This window comes from Panthera tigris, chromosome A3 (assembly GCF_018350195.1).
Source record: "Panthera tigris isolate Pti1 chromosome A3, P.tigris_Pti1_mat1.1, whole genome shotgun sequence".
Taxonomy (NCBI): domain Eukaryota; kingdom Metazoa; phylum Chordata; class Mammalia; order Carnivora; family Felidae; genus Panthera; species Panthera tigris.
This window is the reverse complement of record NC_056662.1, coordinates 38,423,995-38,451,113: the sequence shown is the minus strand read 5'-3', so window position 1 is coordinate 38,451,113 and position 27,119 is coordinate 38,423,995. Positions and strand designations below refer to the sequence as shown.

General features: G+C 42.2%; 1 protein-coding gene across 2 annotated transcripts in view; it reads right to left on the bottom strand.

Annotated features, from left to right (window-relative positions):
* The window catches only part of ISM1 (isthmin 1), a 73,211-nt gene extending 46,936 nt beyond the window's left edge, over positions 1 to 26,275 (bottom strand). The window contains exon 1 of one of the 2 annotated variants that reach the window (XM_042980924.1): positions 26,082 to 26,275. In XM_042980924.1, the coding sequence (XP_042836858.1) occupies positions 26,082 to 26,219 (138 nt within the window). In that variant the 5' untranslated portion in view covers positions 26,220 to 26,275. Of the gene's footprint in view, positions 1 to 25,859; positions 26,040 to 26,081 lie in introns of those variants that run through there. The other variant, XM_007086825.3, reaches the window with a different exon arrangement.
* Between the last annotated feature and the right edge of the window lie 844 nt (positions 26,276 to 27,119).

Genomic DNA, 27,119 nt, shown 5'->3' with positions numbered 1-27,119 from the left:
ATTTGGAAACCACAATACTGATGCAGGATGAAGAAGTCATAGAGGAAATTCTGACTTTCATCAGTATCAGACCCACCAAAGCAAAGGATTCAGACAATGCCTGTTGCATGAAAGTCATTTTTGCACTGTGGTTAGAGAGTTTTATTCTAGGACACACACATTATACTGAGATAAAAGAGAAACCAAGATCTGACTTTTTGAAAAACCATAATTCTTTCCTACTTCACTACCTTATGTCAATACATCTGAGCCTCTGGGGCTGTAAGTCACTTCCTGTCATGGTCAAGTTACATCTCCTTTATGAAGCTTTCAATATTTTTCACAGTTCCCAGGTGCAAACATGACTTGGCTGAAAGTCATTTTGAATTCAGAATATTGCCTACAGAGGTCTGGATAGTGGGTTTTGAGAAATAATTACCCTTCATGCTTGAGTCTCTCTTTTAAGTTGCTCCTCCTCCTCCTCCACACACACACACACACACACACACACACACACACACACACACACACATCGCATATACCACTTTTCCCGACAGAAATGCCTGTGGTTCCAGCCAAGGCATCTGGCAAAAGTCTCTCGGGTCACTGGAACCCTCTTGACCTGTGCAAACTACAAGTTGCATGATAACTTACTTCATCACATAGTCAGAAGTGAATCAGGGGACAGCAACACACACACACACACACACACACACACACACACACACACACATACACAGTGACATTTAAAAGCACAGTGTTTCCTGATGCTGCTTTTTGGGGTAAGTTGGAAAGGTTAATTCATGGAGGAACAAGAAATTGCAGATTCAGGGCCCCCTCCTACTCCTGATGGTCTTTTATTTATTTATTTAAAAAATCTCTGTTCTACTTCCTCCTTTGCCCTGGGATGGTTAAAAAAACTCAAAAGAATAAAACATTTATTACAATCCAGGGGTTGTTGAGTGACTGTGAATCATCTCACTAAAAAAATCAGGTCAAGCTAAGTAGTTTTACATTTAAAAGAAAAAAATCAGATCTGAATGGAGAAGCCTGAATTAGTCATTTCCTTCTTATAGGTCAGGGCATTGGAACTTGGGAACTTAATTGGGGCTCTGCCATTGTCATCAAGTAGGTCAATTTTCTGGGTGTCAGTTTCCTCATCTATGAAATGAAAATAAAAACACCCACTTTGTCTTCCCAAATACAGTGAAGGAATTTCGGAAAGCACATACTAATGGACAGAGCAAATTTCATTGAACATGTGCTATATGCAGGGGCTACACCATGTGCCCTGGGGGTATAAAAGAGAAGCAAGCTACTATGTCTGCTCTTAAGACCCTTACCCTGTTTTGGCAGGCAGAGGTGGGGGAGTAGAGATGTTTCACACCCTCAGATAATTATATATAAGGAAGAATGCAATCGTCACTTAATGAATGTACAATGTTATAAGGTTACAATGTTATAAGGGTTCAGAAATGGCCTGTTTCCACCTTGACAGTTCATAGAAAAACTGTTGTGGCTTGTCCAGAATTTTCACAGCTGGAAAGAGGGAGGAAGGTAGTATTCGCCGTGGGAATGGTCTGAGCAGAGAGGCAAAAGAGCATGGGGAGGGCACAAGGACAAATAAGCATCCAGTTTGGCTGCAAATACAGCCTATAAAGCAAAGAGTGAGAAAAGTTGATTAATTCCAGATATGCAGTTCCTCAATACCTGGTCTGAGGCGAGGAACAGGAGAAACCATTGGAGGTTCTTAAGCTATGGAGCACAACAATTTTTAAGAAAATTAACGTGAGTATTACATTTTGAATAGGCAAGAGAAATCAGAATGAAAAATAAGGAGATCGTGAGAAGGATCCAGTTCGCCACACGAGACAGTGAAGGGGAATTATCCACTGGGACAAATAGGAATGGGCAGGGACCCAGATACATGTGGAGCGGAGTGTGGAAGGCAGCTTCTGAAGGGCCCTCAGTGGTCCCATCTACTGGAATTCACACTTCTGTGCAATCTTCCATTCCTTTGAGGGTAGGATGGAAGACATAACTTAGCTTCTAACAAATAGGATATGACAAAAGTGATGGGACTTCACTGAGATTAGGTTACAAAAGACCATGGGTTTTGTCTTGCTCACAATGTCTTTCTGGCTTTACTCACTGTTTGCTCTGATTAAACGAGCTGCCGTATTTGAGATCCTCTGTGGGGAGGCCCCTGGCATGGAGCTTTGGGCGCCCTCTGCTCACAGCCCATGAGAAACTGAATCTTGCCAATAAGCAAGTCAGTAAACCTGGAAGCCAGTCCTCCTCCAGCCATGTCTTGAGATGACTGTTGTCCTGTCTGATAAACTTGATTGTGACCCTGCATCAGAGGTGCCCAGCTAAACTGTGCCTGAGTTTCCGACCCACTGAAAATCTGAGATAATAAATGTCTTTTTCAAGCTGCTAAATTTTGTAATAAGAGATAACTAATACAGGGAGGAAGATACTTAACTGGCGTGGAGATAGTGGGGGACAAATGCTCTTTGAGATTAAAATCCCAGCCTCATGGCCCAAAGTGGTACACAGTCTCTTTTCTAGGCTTTGTGGATTTTAGAAACTTTTCATAAAAAGAAACCTCTCCACCACCCCCTTTTTTTCACTGTCCTAGAGCTGATGAAGGAAACATGACTTGATTTTCAATTTCAAGCAACTCAGGGGGGCATTCCAATAGAAAAACCAGCAGGAAATTAATGCCATACATACTAGGCAAGGCAGATGCTTCTAAATCTGACATTTAGGTGAAACACACCTTTCCTTTTGCCCTCTTTTGCTTTTGCATTGGCAGTTTGGTTTTAGGAGCCTGGTAAGGGTAATGTATTCTCTCAATATAAAATGCATCACCCCACCAATGCATTTGTGGCACCAAAATACTTGAATGATAGTTAACAAAAAAACTTGGCCAAGGGATTTTTAAGAAATTATATTCTCTCTTCATTTGTGTTTGAATTACAGCAGTATGTAGCAAAGCTAATATCATGCCTGTGAACTATGGAATAAACTTTCATGTTAAACTTTTTATTTTTTTTTTAATTTTTTTAATGTTTATTTTATTTTTGAGACAGAGAGAGACAGAGCATGAGTGGGGGAGGGGCAGAGAGAGAGGGAGACACAGAATCTGAAGCAGGCTCCAGGCTCTAAGCTGTCAGCACAGAGCCCGATGCGGGGCTCGAACTCACAGACCGTGAGATCATGACCTGAGCTGAAGTCAGAAGCTCAATTGACTGAGCCACCCAGGTGCCCCTGTTAAACCTTTTAAATATGTTTTTACATGGAATGCGATTACTTGTAATTAAATTCCTTTTGCTGGTCTTCTTGTAGTCAAGAAAACTGCCTTACCACATAGCTTGCAGGACATAAGGACATACAATGTCTAAGGAGGTAACCACATTCTGTTTTTATTAGCTAAGGCTTTTTTCCCCTCATAATGACATCCTCCATCTTCCACAGTAGTGGGAAACAGCCTCTGAACTTGAGCTTGACACCTAGGTGAGACCTGTAGTCATCACTGTGGTGAGAGACTGACACCTGCAAACCAGTCAGAGATGAGCTGTTCTGGATCAGCTCTCCTGCTCATATAGACTTCATTCTAAGAAAATGAGCTTGCATTTAGTACAAGGCTGAGGCATATTTTCTTTCTGCATGAGTTTACCACACTCGTCTGAGAGTGAAGGGGAAGACAGCAAAGTACAGTTTGGGTTTGTCCATGAGTGTGACCTTTCTGAACTGCTAATGGGCTCTGTCTCTCACCTGCAGGTGGATCAACCCCTCCTCCATGGAAGCTGTGGTAAATAGATGAGTATTCCCTTCTGAAAATTCCATGAGCATTGAGACTTATCTCCATTCCACTAAAGCAAACACATAATCTGGATAATTGAGAAAATAAGTCCATCTTCCTTTCAAACATCTAACTATTTTGGGGAAACTGCACCTGCTACTCTAACTGCAGAAATAGTGTGAATTCAATCCAACTGTATTCCCAATTAAATGGGTTATAGCAACTTCTACCTAAACTATCTTTTGCTGATTAGTATCTGGATAAATATTCACAACGCAATTAAATGCTTAGAGGTGATGGCTGTGGCTTGAAATTTGGGGCACGCTTAATTTCTTCCTTAGGTTTTGGTGCTGGGCAAGGACTAAGTTTTTTCTTGACTACATGTCTTCTATTCTGAGAAGTCATGGACTGCATGGTAATTAATGGTCAACTATTGGTCAGGCAATGAGACAAACCCAAAGGTGAGGCAGGAAGAAGACATGAAGCTGAGAGCACAGGCTCAAGTGTACACAGAAGTGCACACACAGAGTCCCAAAGCATAAGGCACATTGAGTAATAAGGCAGAGATGGCTAGCTGTCCACCAAAAATATGTACACTTGCTCCAAAGTGGAGGCAGCCAGGGAATGAATTTCCCAGCCACCTTGTATCAAGGTATGACTGATATGAACAGAAGTGATGTGTGTAATTTCTAAGCTGGGACTATTAAGGAGACATAGTGCCTCCATCAGTCTGAGTCCCTGAATGACTGCATGGAACCGGCCACTAAGAAAGCTGAAGAGGATAGAAGTTGAATGTTGTGTCCAGGACCACAGCTGGTTGGTGGCAGAGTAGGGATTCAAACTCATGGTCTGATTTTCAAGGCAAGAGCTCTTTCTGACAATTAAAAAGGAAATTTTGCCTGAACCTACTGTGGGGCATAGTGGTCATAGAGACTGAAAGTATGGACTCTGGGATCCAGGCAGCCAGGGTTCAAATCCTGCCTCTACCTCTACTAATCGTGTGACTTGGACAAGTTATTTAACTGTATAGTGTAAAACAGAGTTAATAATAGTGCCTGTTCATGGTGTTGTTTTGAGGATTGAATAAATTAACATTCATCACATGCTTAGAAAAGTGCTTGGCTCATAGTAAGTGCTATATAGGTGTTTGATAAAACCAGGTAGATAGAATCAGGTGAGTTCTGTATAACTACCAGCTTAACCAATACCACATTGAACACTAAAGGATCTCAAGCTATGGCTGCCAACCCCACCTTGTGAGACCTAAGTAACCCCATCTCTCATCTAATGCCTTTACATCAAACCAAATAATCACAGAAACAAGAACCCAGAGGCCACCATGCCATTAAGAAAAGGGTGTCAAGAGAAGCTCAAGACCATTCCCATTATGGTTTCTCTAGCTTCTACTGAGCGATCTCCCATGACCATATGCTCTCCATCCCATACAGCTTTAAACATTTCCTAATTGAAATCAACCTGTCCCCCTCCACCCTCTGAAACCCTTGTAAGACTTTCATTCCATGATAAACTATCTCCTCTCATTGTCAACTTCTTCTTTGACTTTTCCTTCAACCTCCTCCTATGTCTTCCTGGTCCCCATAGCTGCTTTCTGACCATTTCTGCCCCCTTCTTCCTGAAAAACAAAACCAAAAACACATAAACAAACTCTGCTCCTTTCAGGATGATGGCTGTTCTAGTTGCTATTGTGGTCATTCTTCCTCATTTATTGAAAATGTAAACTTCTGGCTCAGTCTTCTTCACCAATCTCATCTGTTGTCCTATTTAGTAACTTCAACATCCATACAGATGGCCCTCCTAGCCCCTTGATCTCTCACCACCAACAACCTTTTCCTCCACTGTATCTCAGCCACCCTCTGCCCAAGACCTTCCATCAGCAAATCTTCTACACAAAGGTACTTCCCATCCTGTTAGCTCATTTCCCTAGTTTTAAACTCACTGAGATCCCTAGTCTTCTACCATTTTCTCACTGCCCTTCAGCTTTCTATTTTACTTTCCTTCTTATTTAGCACATGGTTGTGTGTATGTGTGTATGTGTATATATATATATATATATATATATATATATATATATATATATATATAAAACCATTTCTTTGTAACTCCCCACGACTCTCCTGGCCTCCTCTCCCTCTGATCTATTTCATGGGCAAAACCTCAGTTCTGGTTGAATCCAATTATCCAACTTCCCTATCTATGTTAGTAGCCAAGCACATGGATGATGGGAAAAATACAATAGCTCAACTTTATTTTTTTTTTAATTTTATTAATGTTTATTTAGTTTTGAGAGAGAGAGAGAGACAGAGACAGAGACAGAGCACAAGCAGGGGAGGGGCAGAGAGAGAGGGAGACACAGAATCCGAAGCAGGCTCCAGGCTCTGAGCTGTCAGCACAGAGCCAATGTAGGGCTTGAACCCGCGAGCTGTGAGATCATGACCTGAGCTGAAGTTAGACACTTAACTGACTGAGCCACCCAGGCACCCCACAATAGCTCAACTTTAAAACCTGGTCTGTTTCCCATGTTCTCAAACCTCAAACAAGTATTCAGCACTGTTCCAAAATTGACGGCCCTTCCCTCACAATTTTGCCTTCTCTGGTATCCAAGATGACTATTTCATATCTACTCTCTCCAAATCCCCTACTCTTCCTCACTGACCTCACTGCATATTCCATTGAAGGAACAGGAGCTTTCCTCATCCATGAGAGTTGTATGGTTAACTCTCATATACTCACACTATATCTACACTCCTAACTGCATAGTTCATCTTCTTCTTCTTTTCAACTATTGCATGGAACAATCATCCCTGCTTCTATCAAAGGTCAATTCCCATACATAGATTCTTGCTTTCTTGATCAATTTACCCCTCAGCCCTTCCTTCTCAATCTGTCACCATTCATTTTCCCCTTTTTACTGGCTCAGTCTCAGCATCAGTGATGCCCTGGTATCTCTGATCTTAAAACAAATGAACCAGAGCGTCCAACTTTGGCTCAGATCATGATCTCACAGTTCGTGAGTTCAAGCTCCATGTCGGGCTCTGTGCTGACAGCTCAGAGCCTGGAGCCTGCTTCTGATTCTGTGTCTCCCTCTCTCTCTTCCCCTCCCTTGCTTGTGATCGCTTACTCTCCCTCTCTCTTCTCTCTCTCTCTCTCAAAATAAATTAAAAATAAAATAAAATGTTAAAAAAAACCAAATGAACAAAATACCCTCCCTTAACCCCAAGTCTACATGGTTCCCCTTCATGGCAAAGCTTCCCTAAGACTTAATTATAGATGCTGTTTTTTTATTTTTATTTTTTATGTTACTTTAGAGAGAGAGAGAGTACATGAGTGGGAAAGAGTGATGGGAGAGAGAGAGAGAGAGAGAATGAATCTTAAGCAGGCTCCGCCCTCAGAGCTTGATCCCATGACCCTGGGGGATCATGACCTGAGCTGAAATCAAGAGTTGGACACTCAACTGACTGAGCCACCCAGGTGCCCCTAGATTCTGTTTCTTCTTCTTCACCCGCCTTTGCTACTTTACCCAGTAGAGGCTGGTATGTATTCCCATGCTTCTTAAACTGCTCTCATCAAGGCTTTCAACAATGGCCATGATGCCCAGTTGAATGGGCACTTCTCTGTCTTCATCTTTGCTCTCACAGCAGCATTCAAAAGAACTCTTTACTTAAGGCATTCTCCTCCCTTGTTGTCCATGACACAACTCTTGGTTCTCCTCCTATCACTTGGTAGAACATCTCAGTCTCGGTTCCCAGTCTATTTGACCACTTCTCTGCTCATCATCTTCACTTGGATGTCCCACAGACATCTCAAATTCTATACATTCAATATAGATCCACTGATATGTATACCGCACCCCCCCCCATAAAACTGGAAGTTATCTTTGACTCCTCAGTTTTTCAACTCTGAAATATGACCCATTAGCACATCCTGTTGGCTCTGTGTCAGAACGGTGTCTTGTATCCATCCACTTCTTCACATGTTAGTCCACGTCCCTTCATCTCTTGCCTGGATTATTTTATTACAAAACCTCCTAACATGTCTGCACCCCTCCAACCCATTCTCCACAAACCAGACAGAGCCATCATCCAAAATCTCTTTAATGACTCCTTCCTTGCTGATCTCAGAAGCACAGCTATATCTTTTATCATGACCTACAAGGCTCCACCCTCTTCTACAAATTCTAAAATCACTTTTTCCCTTATACTTACTCTCTTTCTCCAGTCTTTTTTCTGTCCCTTAGTCAAGTCAAAGTTTCCCACCTCAAGGTTTTGGTGTGTGGGATTACATTGCCTGAACTGCTCTCCTCCTAGTTCTTTGCAAAGATAGCCCTGTCTTACTCTTTAGCTCCAGGCTTCAGTGTCACTTTTCCACCAAGTCCTTCCTTGGTCACACTCTTTTAGTAGGTACCCGCAGGTATTCCCTATCTTTGCTCCCTGTTCATGTCCTGCTGGCACTTATTACCATCTACTTTACCATCTATTACTTTACCATCTATTACTATTACTGCTAAGCACCTATTACCATCTACTTTACATCTATTACTTTACTTATGAATTAATTCTTCTCAATCTCCCCTTCCAGAGCATAAGCTTGTACTCTGTTGAATCTCCAGTGTCTAGCACAATGCCTGCATATAGGAGACACTCAATATGTAAGTGCTAAATGAATGAATGGAATAATGGGATGCTTACTGTATAGTCAGGCTATGCTCTATACTTCTATGTACATTATGTCTTTACCTGACTGCAACCCGGTATCTGAAATAAAGCTACAATTCATGTTCATTGAATTTCCTTTCAGCTCTCATAACAACCTAACAGTAACTATAATATCAGAGCCTGGGCATTTTAGATGTACATATGCTCCAGTTCTCTTAAAGATGTCCAGAAATGGGAGGTTGTGTGGCTTCCTGAAAGAGGACTGGCCTACGAGTTGGTCAACCTGGAATGAGTAGTATAGTCTTGAGGAAGTTCTTTCATTTCTCTGGGTTTTGGATTCCTCATGCAAGAAATGAGAGGTTGGGACTTAGTTTTCCAGGGGTCTTGCCGACAACAAAATTCTAGTGTTTGGTGAGTGCCTGCAACCTGCCTTTTAAGTAGAGCACCTCATCATGGTTGTGGGGGGTAGCACAGAGCTTGGATGAAGCCCTGGTTCAACCGAGTGAGCAGGGCAGTGACCATGCCTGCAACCACATGCTGTGACCCTGGCATACACCTGTCATATGCCCCTGTATCTTGATGGCACAAGAAGCGCTTCACTTAGATTGTTAGGACCAAGAACCTTCCAGGGCACAGCCATAGCAATTCTCCTGACAGCATCCACCTGTCCTTGAGTCTCAAGGGGGAGCCCACAGATGGCTCCCTGATGTTGCTTCAGGCTGAACATCTGGGATTTTGTGGGTGCTGAGTTTTTCTCTTAAAAAGAGTCTGTGTGGTCTACAGACAGCCCCTGCCACTTTGGCAAGCTCCATCTCACTGGCAAGTTTCCACAGCACTTCCATTTACACCGCATCCTAAATGGTGTGAAGAACTCTGACCCAAAGAATAGTAGAAACATACAGGGCCTTCTAAGTAAAGTAAATTGAGTAAATGATTTGAGCAATCTTGGAGCAACAAGCATTCAGGGGCCCAGAGAAAAGATGCAGCCTCTTTAATTAGAGGGTTGCTCTTTAAGGCTGTGATTGTGTCTCTTAGTTTTCCCCTGTGCTCATATCCCTGTCCTTCACTCACATTAGGAAGGTGGAAATGGTGCTCTTCTTGGGTCCATGGCACAGAATTCTTCCCTTATTTTGGACCCTGCCTTTCTGTAACTGAGTTCTCTGGTTCTGGTCAGGCCCACTTGCCTTCGCTTCTTCCTCCCCTTTCCCCATTTATGAACAAATTTAGGGCCAAGGACACTGACATTCATTTTTGGGTTATCTCATAGCTTAGCATCGGGCCAGGCCTTGGAGAAGAAGCAGTGAAGGAACCACCGTCAGGCATGGGGACCACACTGGACTGCACCTCAGGACAAGGAGGCCAGCAGTGAGAACTTGGAACAGAAAAGCTGTCTGCCGCAGGTGCCTTCAGAAGAGCCAGACTCATTATTTCCACCTGCTGCTCAGCAGTTAGAGTTACTCTCCTTGGGATTCCATGGCCTCTTCAAATATTTCCAGTTTCTTCCATTGGATACTTATTCCCATTTTAAGTGAGATTTATCTCATTTCATAGGTGTCTTATGAATTGCTTTGCTTCCATCAAACCCTCAACAGGAAAACTGTAGCTGTTTCACACGATACGTGTGCCTTCCTGAAGGTGCCAGTGAGGGGAACACAAAGGAAAGGATCTTCTCAGCAGTTAGCCTTTTTCCAGCAAAGTATGGTATGCTGAACCTGTTCAAGAGTAATGGATTAAACAGGAGGGGAAGCCTTGGGCCAGGATGACTTGGCAACTCTTGAAATGTTTTATCCCCTGTGGGCCAATGCACCACTGTAATACATGATTGCATATTGAAAGGATTGTTCTGGATTGTTTGGTTTTGAGCAGGCTGGTAAATTTTGACTGCAGAAGCCTCTTCCTCCACAAGCTGGGCCAGATCCCAAGTCACGCCAGGGACAGCCTATACGTTGTAAGGAATTTTACTTGCATGCTGCAGAACCTTATTCCCTCTTAGAAAGGTAACGAGGTTCTTACTTTTCTCACAGTCATAAAACAACTCCATTCTTTTGTCACTCAGTATCCATAAGTGCTAATAACTCCCTGAGACTTCCACACTTAGAGCTGTGTGAAGGAATGCTGTCCATGTTGGTATTAAGGGACTGCATAGAACTGATCCAGGCTTAGTTTCGGCTCAGTCCTTAAAAAAATGTGTACTCCACAAAGGGCAACTCCAAATAAGTTAATGAGTACTGGGATACAGACTTTGCCATTCTGCCTGACTTCAGTGAGGTGGCTTGAAGTAGATCACCCCTCATCAAGGACTTTCCCAAGAACTTGCAAAGCCTAGGGAAAGGGTGGGAGCATAAAAATAGAACTCAGTTGGTCCAAAAAAAAGTCACCATGTTGAATAGAAGGCTGTCAGACCAACGGCTAGACTTTTAGGAGTGTTTGGGCACATGTAACCACAGTGATGGAATGCTCACCTCACAGCACTCTCAAAGGTATTCTTTTTTTTTTTTTTTTAAGTTTTAAATTATTGCTTCTCTTTATTGTACACGGTGTCCTATAAAGAAGATATATGTCTACAACTGAGCTTTGAAAGAGGACCACGGGGCCAGTTCCATTTAAAGGGAATGAAGTCAAGCAGTAAATTTGCTGGTCATTCTTTTCATATGGACTGTATCTTAGTCAGCAGTTGGTCTTTGATGTCATAACAATAGCACTGGGCCATGGAGGCAGAGGAGGATCCTCATAACACTGAAACTAGTCCACATTCATTACAATTTGAAGACCAGTCTGCAGGGTAGTACACATCAGGGAGCAAAGAGAGTGGGCTCCAGGGCTTGTGGGTTGCCTTTCCCAGTGAAAAATGGCCATCTCTTCTGTACCGTCCACCCTGCCCACTGCATTTTTTACAGTATTTTTAATTGAAGTCTGATACACATATGGAAAATGCACATATATAACTATACAGCCCAGTGAGATTTCATAAACTGCATCTGTGTAGTCCACACTCACATCAAGAAACAGAACATTACTACCAGTGCCCCAGACAGCCCTTTATGCTCCCTTCTAGTCACTTCCTTGACAAGGGTGACCAGTGTTCTCTCTTCTAGTTCTTCCTGGTTATTTTATATAAACAGAATCATCCATGTACTCCTTTGTGCCTGGCTTCTTTCAGTCAACATTACATTTGTGAAGTTGTACATGTTGTGACTAGTTGTTCGCTATCTGTGTGTGTACTTACTGATTATCTGTTCTACTGTTGACGGGCATTTCACTGTTTCCAGTTTGGGGCTATTTAAATAGTGTTGCTCTGAGCATTCTTTTTCAGGGCTTGGAGTGCATATTTCTGTTGGGTATATTTCCAGGATGGGATTGCTGGGTCAGAGGGTACATTTATATTATTTTAATAGCTTGGAAACCAATTTTCCAAAGTGTACATACCAGTTCACATTCCCTACAGGTGCTCCACCTTCTTGCCAACACTTGGATCTCTTCAGATTTGGGTTTTTTTTTTCTTTCTCATTTTTTCTTTCGGGCAGCATATTATAGTGATTTCATATTTTCAGTGGTCATATATTTTTTAAAATGATTTTTTCCTTTCTATCTAGCTATCTACCTAGTCAGTGCTCAATTCTGTGACAATTGGCAAATTAATAAGCTATTAAGATAGTTGAAATGAGACTGGTCCCAACTCAACATCTGGGGTGCAAAGGGAAAAGAAATAGGGCACTGCAGAACATACCTGAAGTATAAGACACAGCCTACCAAAACAAAAACAAAACAGAAGATAAAATACACTGGGGATTTAGGGCAGTCAGGAACTTGGCAAGAATAACTGAAAAAGATCTGGAACCAGAGTGGCTGACCAGATATTAGCAATGTAGTGCCATAAATAAAAACGGAAATATGATACTACTCTCACCTATGGGAAACATTTTAAAAAGCTGACTACTTGTTCCTCAGAAGACCTTGAGAAAATGGACTTTGTGACACATTGAAGAAAGGGAAAATTGGATTAGCCACAAGGAAGTTATCCTTCTGGCCAGCAACAGTCATTAAGAAAGTAGAATATACAGCTCAGAGAGTTCCTCAGGCTCCTGCCCCCAAGGCTTGTCCTGTTTCTCTTCTGTTATGTCTGGGAAAGGAAGGTAGGAAAGGGTGTCCCCCTTCATCAGGGAAGTGGTTTCAGGCTTAAATTGTTAAGGTTTGTGAGTGATGAATAACATATTTGCGGGCACAGTTCCATCCCTGCCATGGAGCACATGAATTTTAAGCAGTGAGACCGCACAAGGGAGGGCATTCAGAACGAAGACACACAGAGATCGACGTGCATTTCTTGACTAACAAACAACCTTTGGTGGGTGGAATCCTGTGCTGGCAGAGAAATCCACAGCCTTTTCTACCTCTAGTTTCTCAGATGCAGGGTCCTTCCGGCCTCACGCTTCCCCTCAGCCTGATGCTGGTTCAGAGCCAGGCTGGTCTGCTCCACACCACAGCCCTAGGTGATGGCTGGGTCCCACCAGAAGTGCTCATCACATCCATCCAGCATCTGCTTCCGCATGGTGGGTAGCATGGGGAGGGGGCTGCTGTTTAACCAGGAGGACAGCTGCTTTCCCAGTCTCTTCTCTCAAGCTGCCCCTGCTCTTTCTTTTCTTTTTCCCACATGGGAGCAGAAGCCAAGAATAGCCTTTTTAGAAGCATCACTGATTGGCGTGAGGCAGAATGTGTCAGCCACATGGAGCCAAGCCTGGACTGCAGCAGTTCTGTGGTATCTTTCCCTCCACATGAGGTGCTCTGAACAATCAGATGTTAAACCTTGGTTTCCTCATATTGCTTTGCCTCAGTTTCTTCAGCTGCAAAATGGAGATAATCCCCATTGGGCTATTTTGAGTTAAAGGTGTAAATACATCTAACGTCTTTACAGCAGTGTCCGGCATAGATTAAATGCTCAGTGTTAGCTTTTGCATCATCGTTATCAGTTTTGAAGATGAAGTTCACAAATTAGAATTATCCCATTAGGATGTCTATTCTTAGGTGAAGAAAATGAAATGCAGAGAGTTGAAGTGACTTGCCCAAGGTCACACAGCTCTATCATACCCATGAGTTAAACCATTCCTATACATCAAGGGTGGTTGGTCCTTGCAACATTATAAGCTCCCAGTGATTTATCTATTACTCTTACCCCATTTTACTGAACAGGACACAGAAGCAGAGAGAAACGTGAGACTTTTGCCTAAGGGTACACATGTTAGTGAGAAGCACAAGTGAACTTGAAACAAATCCAAAGCCCATGCCTTTTGCCACTCTGTCGGGCCTGGTGACTAGTTTGTGCTGAAGGGATAGTGTGGCCCAAGCAAAGCCTTAAGAGTGCCCATTGCCTCTGCCTTTCTGTGCATTTGATCATCATGAGAGGAACATGTGGCAGGTAGCTCACTGGTTGCACAAGTATAGGAGACACATGGAAGAAACCCAGACCCAACCCACAGGTTGCAACTTAGCCTGCCTAGATCTACTGAACCCCAGATGATCTTCAGACCCATCAGCATGAGAATACATGCTTATTGTTACAGCCACTGAGTTTGAGGGTACTTGGTCGTGCAGCATAATTGGGCAATAGATGAATAATACCTGACCTGTATTGAGTGTTTTCTGGGACTTGTAAGATATGCATCTTGAATGGTGCTTCTTAAACTGTGACATGCATATATATGATGAGTCTGGGGCCCTTATAAAATCCAGATCCTGACTCAGTTGTTCTGGATGAGGCCTGAGATTCTAAGATCCCAGGAGATGCCGCTGCTGTTCCACAGAATGCACTCTGGGTGCAAAGGCAGAGAAGTCACCCCAAGCTTCTCACCTGTATCTCAGAGCCACAGCTGCACCTGGTGAACATCAAGGCAGCAGATGGGTAAGGGAAGGACAGTCCCTGCCCTCCAATGAGAATTCTGGGTGGGTTTATAATACTGTGCACTCATAATGTCTGGCGTAGCCAGATCAGCTCATATTAACATTTCCTCAACCCATTTCATGGGCTAAGGATTAGAATCACCTAATGAGATCTCCCCTTTTTTACTTTTTGCCCTTTCTACTTCCTGGAATTTGAAGGTTCATGGCAATAAAATTGGTGTCCAATTCATTTGGGGGTCATAACCAATACCAGATTTCTAAGTCACAATGTAACTGGGTCCCCAGGCAAGAGATACCAAGTCTATTTCTGGTTTTCTTAAACTCTAGTCAGGGAAGGCCTGGGACAAGAAGATGAGGGGAGTGATGGACAGAAGCTTATGGAGGAAACTGAGTCTTCTGCTGGGACATCTTTCCAACCTGTTTTTCTGTCCAGCACCTAACTTTCCCTCTACCACCATCACCTGGAGAATTGAGCCCCATGAAATTTCCATACTTTGGGCATCCTGGAAAAACAGGAGAATTCTTTGCAAGAAGACAATCTCTTCTCTTCTTCCTTCCATTTTTCATAATACAATTGAGTCTTGAACAACAGGGGTCTGAATTGCATGAGTCCACTTATGTGGCTTCTTATTGGTTTTGTTGATAAATACAGTATAGTTCTGTAAATGTACTTTCTCTTCCTTATGATTTGCTTAATAACATTTTCTTTTCTCTAGCTTGATTATAAGAATACAGTATATAATATGTATAACATACAAAATATGCGTTAAGCAACTGTTTATGTTATCAGTAAGGCTTCTGGTCAACAGTAGCCTATTGGATGTTAAGTTTCTGGGGAGTCAAAATTATATGTGGATTTTTGACTGCATTGTTCGAGAATCAGTTGTATATTGCAGAACATAGTCTACAAATGGTTTAACTGTAAGAGGATCTCTTCCTGAGACTCAACGTCCAAATTCTCTGAAGTTTTCCAGTGGCATCCGTGGATTGTTACAGATCCCAAACATGTTATGTGAGTGCCTTAAAAAGATTGCTACAATTTCCTAATTTAGCTAAACATACACCTATCGTATGACCCAACCATTCTGCTAAGTATTCACACAGGAGAAATGAAAGCATATGTCCATGCAAAGACTTATACCTGAATATTCATAGCATCTTTATTTTAATAGGCCCAAATTGGAAACAGCCTAAATGTGCTTCAATGGATGAGTGGATAAGCATGTTGTATGCATACAGTGCAATACTAATTGGCAATAAAAAGGATCAAACACTTTATACATAAAACATGGATGATTCTCAAAGTCATTATGGTGAGCAAAGAAGCTTGTTGTACTGTACATTCTGTATGATGTTAGTTACATAAAAATCTAGGAAATGCAAAAGCTATAGTGACAGAAGGCAGCTCAGTGGCCCGGAGATTGCTGGAGAATGAAGGAAGAATCACAAAGGAGCACAAAGAAACTTTCGGAGATAATAGATTTATTCATTATCTTGATAGCAGTGCCGGTTTGACAGGTGTCAAAGCCCACTGGATTGTTCACTTTAAATATGCATGGTTCCCTTTATGTCAATTACACCTCAATAAAGCTCTGTTTTTAAAAATAATAACACAACTGCCACTTTTCCCTCTATCTTCTTCCCACTGCTATCTCCAAGAGGCAGTTGGGAGCCAAGGCATGTTTTTCATTTGTTTCATTGGCATGGGCATGGATATTCTATCTAGATGCCTTTGGGAGTAAGTTAACACCTGGGGGGCTTATGGCATCGTTTCCAGCTTCCCTGGATCCTTCATATAGATTCTAACCACATCTCGTTATTTTTGAAAATAGGGATGTGGTGTCTGGCAGGAAGTGGCCTATTGCATTCACAGACTACCTTCCTTTTTCCAGGTCACTTATGTGAACATCTGGGGATTGGAGCGCCCCAAACTGTGAGTCTGGCAGCCCAGGGTCCCAAACTTGAAGACAGGCCCTGCAGCACTGTCTCTGCCAGCGGGTAAAGGGGTACTGCTCTGTTACAGAGGTATATGAGTCCCAGACAGTGCTCTATGCAAGATGACTTGGTTTACTAAAGTGTGCATGGGTCAGACCAAGAGGAAGAAGGAGTAATTAATCCACTGTTTTTATATCTACTCAGTTTACAGAAACAACTTTTCAGTGACACATGCCGGTCAGTGCTTGGGGAGTTGATGAAGCTACATTTAACAAGGCATCTGGGCCTCTGCCTTTTTAAGGCATTAGATGACAATCCCATATATCTTTGAGGACTTTCTATTGTCGCTCACTCTCCTACCTAAAATAGCACACAAGCACAGAATCAGGCTCTCAGGAGAGAAAAGACCAGTTATCTCTTTACACACCAGCAATTTGAGGGTTTGCCCAGGCCTGATCTTTCCCATTCCTACAATTTTGGAATTCCCTCTGTTCCCAGCTGCTCTGGGAGGGCATAGCATGGCCTGATTCTGTTGTTGCCCATACCATGTACCTTTCTGAGACTAACAGGCCTCAACCTTGTTGATGGCAAGAAGCAGCAGGTGCCTCATGGAAACTCTGCCCCATAGCTTTCCTATACCATCACTATCTAGAAAAGTGGTCACTATCCCCATGCCTAACGTGTGAGTAGTGCTTCATTTAGTTTGGGTTCTCCCACAAGGAAACTCTGAGACAAAGAGCAAGTAGTATATTTGGGAGATGATCCCAGAAAGCTTTGGTAGTGGAAAAGGAAAGAAGGCAGAGAAGGGAGAAGCCATAAAGTTATGTTATCAAGACAATGACCACAGTGGGCAGTGAGTGCTTAGTCCCAAGAGGAACACTGGCCACTAGCATATTGACTTTATTAGCATTGTATTTCATCTAAAATATGGACTCATCAGCCACAGAAAGAAGGAAATTAAATTTTATCTTTTATGTTCATGGCTTCTTATGAAGTTCTTACTGAAGTGGAGCACAGAAAAGATTTAAATAAAATGCAAAATGAGATCTGTTTCTTAATAGCATACTCTTCCATTACTTCATAAACTCACTGCATATAATCTGGGCATTAAAATGACACCCCTAACTCATCCTCTGAAGAATCTTCTGTCCTTTAGGAAATGAATACAGAGGGATACCCTAGCTGTCACTGAACAGAAGCTTCATCACCATCTTTTTTTTTTTTATAGATTAAAAAATCCTGAGCCAAGGTTTGCAGAAGATGTTCTCAGAAGATGAAAGAGAAATGAGAGGACCACAGAAACCATTAAAATGCTATAAAATGAGACCAATGCAAACAAGTTGAAAAAAAGATTGAGATAATCAAATCTGGAGAAGACAGAGAAACTATTAAATAATAGACTTCAAATCCTACATGAGATGGTTTTTGAAAAGTGAATGAATAGTGGGAAAAAAAAAGGCAAACATGAAATAAAGATGTAGCATAAAAGATTCAAAGGACACATCAGAGGGAAAATATTATGACACTGAGGGTTTTTAAAAGACACAGAAGATGGTGGGATTCTTTCCTTTGGAAGCTTTAAAACCAAAATAGATTCTTCTTTACTGAATGGATAGTTCTCATGACTTCAAAGATCAATGATCAAGACTCAAAGATCAATGCCTTTTAGAATATGGCTGGCAAAGAAAGAACAAAGGGGCTACACAAACAATAAAACTTCCTTTTGGTTTGTATACAGGAAAATTAAATTAAGAAATAAAATTATAGTGTTTCAGTTCAAGGTGGCAGATCAGGCATTTTCATTTACTTCTTTTCCCTCTCCAAATTCTACTGAAAAGCCAGCTGAAATACAAATAAGTAAATAAATCCAGAACAGACGTGTAAAGCAGAGAAGTTTCGCATACAGAAGAAGGAATGATTTCTAGTTGACATGAAATAAATTGTAACCAACTGAAAGTGAAACACTAAAGGAGTTGAAAAAAAGTGAGTTTCTTTAGAGGAATTCTTATAATAATATCAAGAATAGAAGCTGTGTCAGTTGTACTACTAGGTATTTACTCACATGACATGAAAATATATGTTCACAGAAAGGCCTGTACAAGAATGTTACCATGGTCTTTTAAAAAAATATATCCAACGCATGGGAAATGATCAAAATGTTTACCAATGGGGGGATAGAGAAATAAATTATGATATGGTTATACAATGGAACACAACTCACCAATAAAAAAGAGAAATCTACTGATACACACACCAATACAAATAAATCCCAAAAACATGTTGAGCAAAAGAAGCCAGAGACACACACACAAAACTGCACACCTATGATGCCATCTACATGAAGATCTGGAACAGGCAAACTAATTGTGATGAGAGGAGTCAGACACTGGTTGCCTCTGGGAGGAATGAACTGCCAATAAAGATTCACAAGAAGGCTTTCTGGGATGATGTAGACACTCTATATCCTAATTTTGATGGTGGCTACATGGGCATATACAATCATCAAAAATGGAACTGAACTTTTAAGATTATTTTATTGTATGTAAATTATTCATTACTGTTAAAAACTTAAAAAATTCTAAGAGAGAGAAAAAAGAGAGTAAAAAGGAAGAGGAAAAGGAGAGGAGGGGAGAAGGAGGAGGGAAGAGAAGAGAAGAGGCAAGGATATAGAAGTTAGAAAAAGGTGAGGACAGGAAACTGATTAAAGAGTGGATAAGCAAGAAGATTACTCAAGAAATGTTCTCACGATGAAGACAAACTTGGGGCTTCAGATTTAAAGGGTCCACTGAGTGCCAACCAGAACAAACTACTAAAGTCTTAAATCTAAACACAACATGATGACATTTCTGAACATTATGAATAAAGTGAAAAATCCTAAAAGCTTCTAGTTTAAAAAAATAGCCAGCTACAAAGACATAGCATCCGATTTTGAATGAAACATGAGCTGATGTAATAAAATTGGATTTTATCTTCAAAATTCTGAGGGGAAACAATATGGAACATGGCCAACTGCCAAATTAGCATGTAAGTGTGAGAACCAAATAAAGATATGTTAAAAAATTTAGGATCTCAGAGAGTTTAGCCTTTGATAAAACCTTAAAATAACTTTTTGAGAATGTTTTCCAACAAAATAAAAGATGAAAATATGAGATTCAAGTAGCAGCAACAGCCAGTAAAGAAATAAGTAAATTTTATAGTTATGTCTAGATAATTATTAGAAACATAAATGAAACTGCTAAGAAATTATTCCTAAGAGTTATAATGAAAAAGAAAGAAAGAAAGAAAGAAAGAAAGAAAGAAAGAAGAAAAAAGAAATAGAAAGAGGAATAATTTAGCCTAAATATTCAGATAATATGATTAAAAGCTGAGAGATACACAGGACACAGAGAGAAACAGAATGTCAGAATCTTGTTTTTGAAGGCTTTAGGTTATAAATACGGATTGATTCTCAGCACTGATAAAAAGTGTAAGTTCAAATCTGTTAAAATGTTGAGAATAACAGCAATAGAACACTGTCAATACTTGAGGAAAAATGAACAAAGTAAATAGTATTTAAGTACTTATTGAATGTTTAAGTGCTAAGCTCTGATAAAGTACTTAGTATGCATTCAGTGTTTTAATTTTTACAACAGCACTAGGAAATAGCTATTATATATATAATTTATAGATGAGGAAATTAAGATAAAGGCTAAGTCTCTTGCCAAAGGTTATACAGATAAGTTGGAGAGTAAGAGGCAAAATGGAAAAAAATTGTGGAAATTTGAGAATACTATACAAAATGGGAAAAATATCTTCAAATCTATCAGTACTCACAACAAATATAAATGAGTTACATTCATTGATGTGTTGCATGGAAACAGAAAATTGAGCTATCAGTTATTAATAAGAGAGCTATTTAAATTTAAAAAAAGTTAGACAAAGTTTTAAAGTAAAGGTTGGAAAAGGACATTCGACAAATCTCAAAAGAAAAAGAAATAAAACAAGAGTTGCAACATTAATATCAGACAAAAAAGTATTCAAGACAAAAGTCAATAAAATGATAAATAAGGAATTTCATCTTGATAAAATATAACCACCAAAAAAGGATATTTTATGTCCTAACACCATGGATTCGAAACAAGTAAAGCAAAAATTAATGGGATAATGAGAGACAGAAAAATCAACAACAGTAGGATAAAAGTGAGATTAATTTTCTTGAGAAATCAGTAAAATAGTGGACAGTAAATACATCGAGTTGGAGGGTTTTCAAAATATAATCAACAATCTTGATCTGATAGGTTTTATAAAGAGATCCAAGAGTGTACATCATAAAACATAAAGAATATAGTTATGAAATATTTGCAAAATATGCTTGTACTATGTATAAACTTTATAGTGATAAAGTGTAATTTATCAGTTTATAAAAATATATAATTTTCTGGGAAAACATAATTTATCAAAATTGACTCAAGAAAATTTATATTATCTGAATAGACTACTAACCATGATTAACATGGAATGATAATCAGTAATCTCAAGCAAAGAGGTACCAAGCCTAAAAGCACTTATGAATGAATTCTAACAATCTCATAAGAAAGAGATGATTATTATTTAAAGTGCTAAAGTGAAAAAAAAATAAAGATTTTCACCTCATCCCATGGATCTCTAATGATACACTATTGAAATGGATGCTGCTAGCTTTCATGCCCACACCAAGAAAACTGTAAGCATATATTTCTATAACTTTCCTATATTCTAGAACTAACAAATTGGAGAATATAACAACAAAAAATAAAACCCTATCCACAATAGGAAACAAACCTGGGTATGATAGGACAAGTGGCTATTCACTTGGACAAAAACCAAAGTTGTACCTTCATCTTAAACCTTAAACCCACAAATAACTTCAAAGCAGACTGTTGTTCTAAACAACAGCAGCCAACAACAATAAGGAACTATAAAACTGTTAGAACAAAATATATTTAAAGATTATGACAATCTTTATTTGAGGAACCTTTTTGTAAGTAAAGCAAGACAACCGAAAATCATAAAAGGATTCAGAGTTGATTACATTCAAAACAGAAAGTTTTTTGGGGCACCTGGGTGGCTCAGTGAGTTAAGCATCCGACTTTTGCTCAGGTCATGATCTCATGGTTTGTGAGTTTGACCCCTGCGCTGGGCTCTGTGCTGACAGCTCAGAGCCTGCTTCAGATTCTGTGTCTCCCTCTCTCTCTCCCTCTCCCCGATTCATGCTCTGTTTCTCTCTCTCTCAAAAATAAATAAGACATTACAAAAAATAAATAAAGTAGAAACTTTTTCTACTACTACTTTTTGTACTACTACTACAAAGGCAGCATAAACAGTATTAAAAGGTGAGTGCAAGATTGGTCTAAACATTTACAAAGCATATGAGACAAAAAATGAATATGGTAGATATTTGCAAACATAGCCACAGTAATTCCTCCCATTGCTATACACATGCTCCTTTGCAATATTACTTTTCTGGTCCTCCAATCAAGAGGAGTCTATTCCCTGTGCCCTAGACTCTGAGCTGGCCCAGTGATTTATTTGGCTCATAGAATGTAGCTGAAGTTGTACAAGTTCTTCAAGAGGCTTTGCAACTTCTGCTTTTACTCTCTTGCTGCTCTAAGTCCACCACGTCAGGCTATGTGGGCTAGGTTCCTTGAAGATGAAAGACTCTGTGGAGACAGAGCCTAGGTGACAGCCAGAATCAACCATCAGACATATGAGTGAGGTCATCCTGGACTATCAAGCTCATGTCAAGCCAACACTAGGCTAGAGACACATGAGTAACTCCAGGTGAGATCAGCAGAAGAACCACCCCGCTGAGCCTGGAGCAAGTTTTCTTGATGAGCTAACGAAAGAATGGTTGTTTCTAGCCACTAAATATCGGGGTAGTTTGTTATGTAGTAATAGCTAAGTGGGACAGTCATCCATAATTTATAAAGAATTCCAGGGAGAAGAGCCACCAGCCTGTCTGGATAATGGGAAGGCAAGCCATGAAACAAGAAATACAATGGCTGTTGACTTGAATCAGAGCTGGGAGTCTTTCTGCTGAATAGGAACAAGAACTTGGGCTCCAGTATCAGCCTGCCTGGTTCTGAAGCTCGGCCCTGTCCCCATCACAGCTGTGTGGCCTTGGGCAAGTTACTCAAATCTCTCCAGGCCTCAGTTTCCTCATCTATAAAATGAGTATACAAAGACTCAAATTCTCTGTCAATCCCACAGAATCATTGTAGGAAACGTACTTGTATTAAATACAAATAAATGTTGCTTTTGCTTCTACTGCTATAAATGGCTCTGATGACCTCTTCAGTACCAGAAGCTAAGTTGTTTTACTGAAGGCAAGTAGAGCGATAAAGGGAGAAAGAGCTCATAAAGACAGTAGTTAAGAGATAGAGAACAAAGGCACTAAGTTACATTTCAGAGTTTGGGTTGCTTTAATGGCGTTGTAAAAATAATCAATTTGATGGTTTATAATATTTGCTTATATCTCACTGTCTTAATAAATTCTAACTTTCCTATTAAAATCTGTAGAAATTTATGGTTTTAAATCTGACTGAGATTCAGTAGAGAGGTAGTCATGTGAATTTCAAATAAAAGAAATATAATAATAGTTGTTATTATTGCCTGGGGATTCTATATTTTGGGATGTTCTGACTGCTTTTATTATATATCATTGTTTTCTGACTATTATTAAAGACCTCAAAGAACTAGTCTGCGTCTCTGAACATGAGACACTTATTTCAATGAAGAGCTTAGATTTCATTCAAAAGTGAAAAAAGTTAATGTTTCTGTACATTTTTATGCAGCTGTTGCAGACAACCAGACAATTTCTTATCAGATATTTTTAAATATTCAAAACGGTGTGACGACTAACATCATTGGTTTCATGAGCCACTTGAAATATAGTGTTTCTAGGTGGGCAACCTTGGACAAGTTACCTAACCTCAGTTCTTTTAGTTGAATCAAGAATAATGATAGTGCCTGATTCACAAGACTTTTGTTGATATATGTAAACTGCTAAGGACAGTGCCTGACACGTAAAAGACACTTGAGAAATCTTAGTCATGATTGTTGTTATTCTTACTACTATTTTATTGGATGTCCTTAATAACGTCAAAACAACCAGATCTTAAATAAGGGAGTATCTCTTCTTAAATGACCCCAAAGATATTACAGTTTGGGTAAATAAACGAACTATGTTTATTTCTCACTCCAACCTCATATTTTAGAATATTTTAAGCAGAAATAACAAGAACAATCATGTAGTCTAGGGACTGATTAACTTCCTGGTTACAAAGAATGAATTTAGCAGCTTAAAATATCACAGAACCAACACATTTAAATGGATTTTGAGATGGGTTACACATGTCCACTAAACAGAAAGAATATAGTGTCTGCAGTTTTGTTTTTAAATACACCTGCTACTAGTGAATTCAGTGTCCTGGGCTGAAAACAATAACCTAAATGTTTTTTGCAGACCTCCTCACTTGGTGTGACATATTCTCTCTCTCCATTTGAATGGTAAGATCTTTGGAGAGCCAGAGAAATAACTTTAGTCAGGAAGAATATAAAACTTTTATAATAACAAATTACAAAAGAGAGTAAAATTATGAACCAAACTGTTAAACTCATCATTCTGCCTGGATAAGTGCATTGAGTGGACAGAATAATCAAACACTATTGCAAGATAAACTGAAGCTGGTGGATTAGCAGCTGCTTGGGACCCAAGATACTCCTAGGAGCATTACTCCTTCTAAATCCCCCATTTCTTTTGCCCTCTTGGGGAACTTCTTCAGCCAAAGGCCCCTTTGAGAATTTAATCCACTTCCCCTTTGCAGCTGCCACTTCCACCAGCTGCTTCTCTCATTACCTTACTGTTCAGGCAGAAAAGGCCAACCCCAGGTTATTCTAATGATAGCAAACACCTCATAAAGAAATCTGCCAAATTTACTTTTCCATAGAACATCATTTTTATAGCTTTTCATGAGTCCATGAGGAAAGAAAGCATCATGTACAAAATATGACTTCCAGAAATCTTGAAGATATTAAGAATTATGCCGGCAGTGGTAGACTGGTGGGTGTCGCACCATCTACAGAATGGGAGTGTCTTCAGTTTCCCCAAAGGAATCCGATACGTCTGTCATTGTACCTGTTTGCCCACAGAAGATGGGCAGGCCCCACAAATTTAGAACATCTTCAGAGATGCCCCAAATTAAAATTTCTTTTTAATGGGTATTGAGAGAGAGAGAGAGAGAGAGAGAGAGAGAGAGAGAGAATGTAGGGGAGGGGCAGAGAGAGAGGGATACACAGAATCTGAAGCAGGCTCCAGGCTCCAAGCTGTCAGCACAGAGCCCTATGCTGGGCTTGAACTCACAAACTGAGAGATCATGATGTCAGCTGAAGTTGGTCGACCAACCCAGACTGAGCTACCCAGGCGCTCCAGAAATGTCCCAAATTTAAAAGAACTGTAGGCTCTGGGGTGTATTCTTTTCCATTCCTGGTTTTGTATTTGTGTGCAAGGATCACCTTGCTTTAGTCTATAACATCCTGGCAGAGAGAAAACTTGGTATAAGTAATCAAGAGTTTGGAATGCATGAAAATTGGCCAGTTTCCTAATCTCTCTGTGCCTCAGTTTTTGCATTTGTAAAGGGAGCATATTAACAGTATAGTACCTCATTAAATCAATGAAATTCTTTAAAGCACTTAATACAGTGGCACACAGGCACATAGTAAGCACTACAGAAATATTTAAGTGAATTCTCTCTTTAACAATTTTTTTTTCACAAAAATTACATTAAAAAGTACATTAGCAGGGGCAATGGTTGTAAAGTTCTTTGGGAACAATGAATACTACTTATCTCCACACTGCAGAGCAAAGAGTTTAAAAGAGCTGGTTTGAGGAAGAGATTTTAGGAGGCAGAAAATTACCGAGGCTTCCTGGGAAAATCCTTGCTGACTTCTACCCATGCTCCAAGTTGACAGTTTTAACACTCAAGGAAAAACGCTTTCCAGGGCAGTGACAAGAAATCTATACCTGAGCAATCCTTTATTCGGAAAACATAATTAACCTTGTGTCTGGAGCCCCCTCACTTCCCCAAAGGCGACCCCCTCTCCAGCCTTGGAGCGCAACGGATGCTCAGAATCTCATTCCTAAAGCGACCCTCAAGAGGGGCAGAACGCTGAAAGTCTTTACTATATTTTTAAAAGCCCCAGGTGACTCGGGCCCCAAGCACGACAGGTGGCTTGACTCCGCGCCTTCCGCAAGGCTGGGGAGGGACGTGGGAGGCACGTGGACCGCGCGGGAAAACAGGGTGTCTGGCCATTTTCCTCTGGGACATTATTTCCTGACCCTTGGCGATGCTTTCTGAAGGGACAGACTCCCTGGGGTTCTTTCTCCCAAACCCAGTTTGGGGGTATTACCCTATAGTTAAGAGTCTCCTGCCGTTCCCCTCACCCCCCAGAGTAACATTACTCAGCCACAAAAGGGCAATCAAAGACTGTCACCACCCCAAAACAAACACATACCAAGCCGCCCATCCCAAGCCTCGCACCCCCAGGTACCTGACCTGTGAAAAACCTGGAGGACAGCATCTGCCAGACCTCAATACGGGGTTCAGTCTCCGGCACGCAACCCCGCTCCGTCTCTGCCTAAGACAGGTTGTCCCCGCAAGACCGTTGCTCTTTGGTGGGGCGGGGGACCCGCCCCCTCGCATCCAGCCTGCGCTTGCTCAGCACCCTGCCACCCGGTCCCCGCTGCCACGCGCGCCCCTCTCTGGCGGCGCACTCACCTGCAGCTGCGTCCGGCTGGCGTTGCCCGCGGCCGCGTCCGGCCCGTCGGCGGCTCCCGAACCGCGCAGCACTGTGATGTGCAGCGTGAGCAGCAGCAGCCCCAGCAGCAGCAACAGCTCGGCCGCCAGACGCACCATCCTCTTGAGGCGCGCGGCTTTAGGACCCGGCGCGGCGGGCGGCGGCGGCGGCGGCGGCGGCGCCGGGGGAGGCGGAGTTGGAGCCCGGGAGCCCGGCAGCGCGGCTCCCGCCTCGGCCCCCGCTGGGGCCCCGCTCCCCGGGCCCGCGGGGCTGGCGCTGGGTTCAGCGGGGCGCGCCGGGCCGGGGGAGCAGGAGCCGCCGCCGCCGCCGCCGCCGCCGCCGCCGCCGCCGCACCACGGCGGAGCCACGGCGGGGCCGGGGGCGTCCAAGCCGGCTGCGGAGCAAACCCCGGCGCTCCCCGGCGGCGGCGGCGGGGACGGGGGGCTGCCCGGGACCCGGGCCGGGCCGGGGACCACCCTGCGGGCAGGGGGTAGCGGGGGCGGCGGCGGGGCAGGCGCAGCCGAGCCCCCGAGCGCACATGGGCGCCCCAGATGTGGCCGCGGCGCCGCAGCTGGAGCGGGAGCGGCCGCCAGAGGAGCGCGGGGAGCAGGAGGAGGAGGAGGAGAAGGAGGAGGAGGAGAATGAGGAGGAGGGCTTCAGTGGCGGCCCGGAGTTACCTCCACGCTTGGCTCCCCCGCCCTTGCCGCCCGGAGCCACTCACCCGACGAGCCACCTCCCCTCCTCCCCGCGCTCCTTCGGGCCGCGGGCCGCCGCCCCGCCGCCGAGTCCTAGGGTGAGCCGGATCCAGATGGGGACCCCGGGTACACGGGGGCTGTCACAGTTTGGAGGTGACCCGGGCGCCCCTCCGGGGTCGGCGTCCGCCTGCCGGGCTGCGCCAAGTGCGCGCACTGCTGCCGAGGTCGCTGTGGCCGCCGAGGGCAGAGCCTTGTGCGTACTGAGGCTCGGGGCTGTGGGTGGGTGGGGTGCCTGGGCGAGTTTAGAAACCTTTATTGACAAAG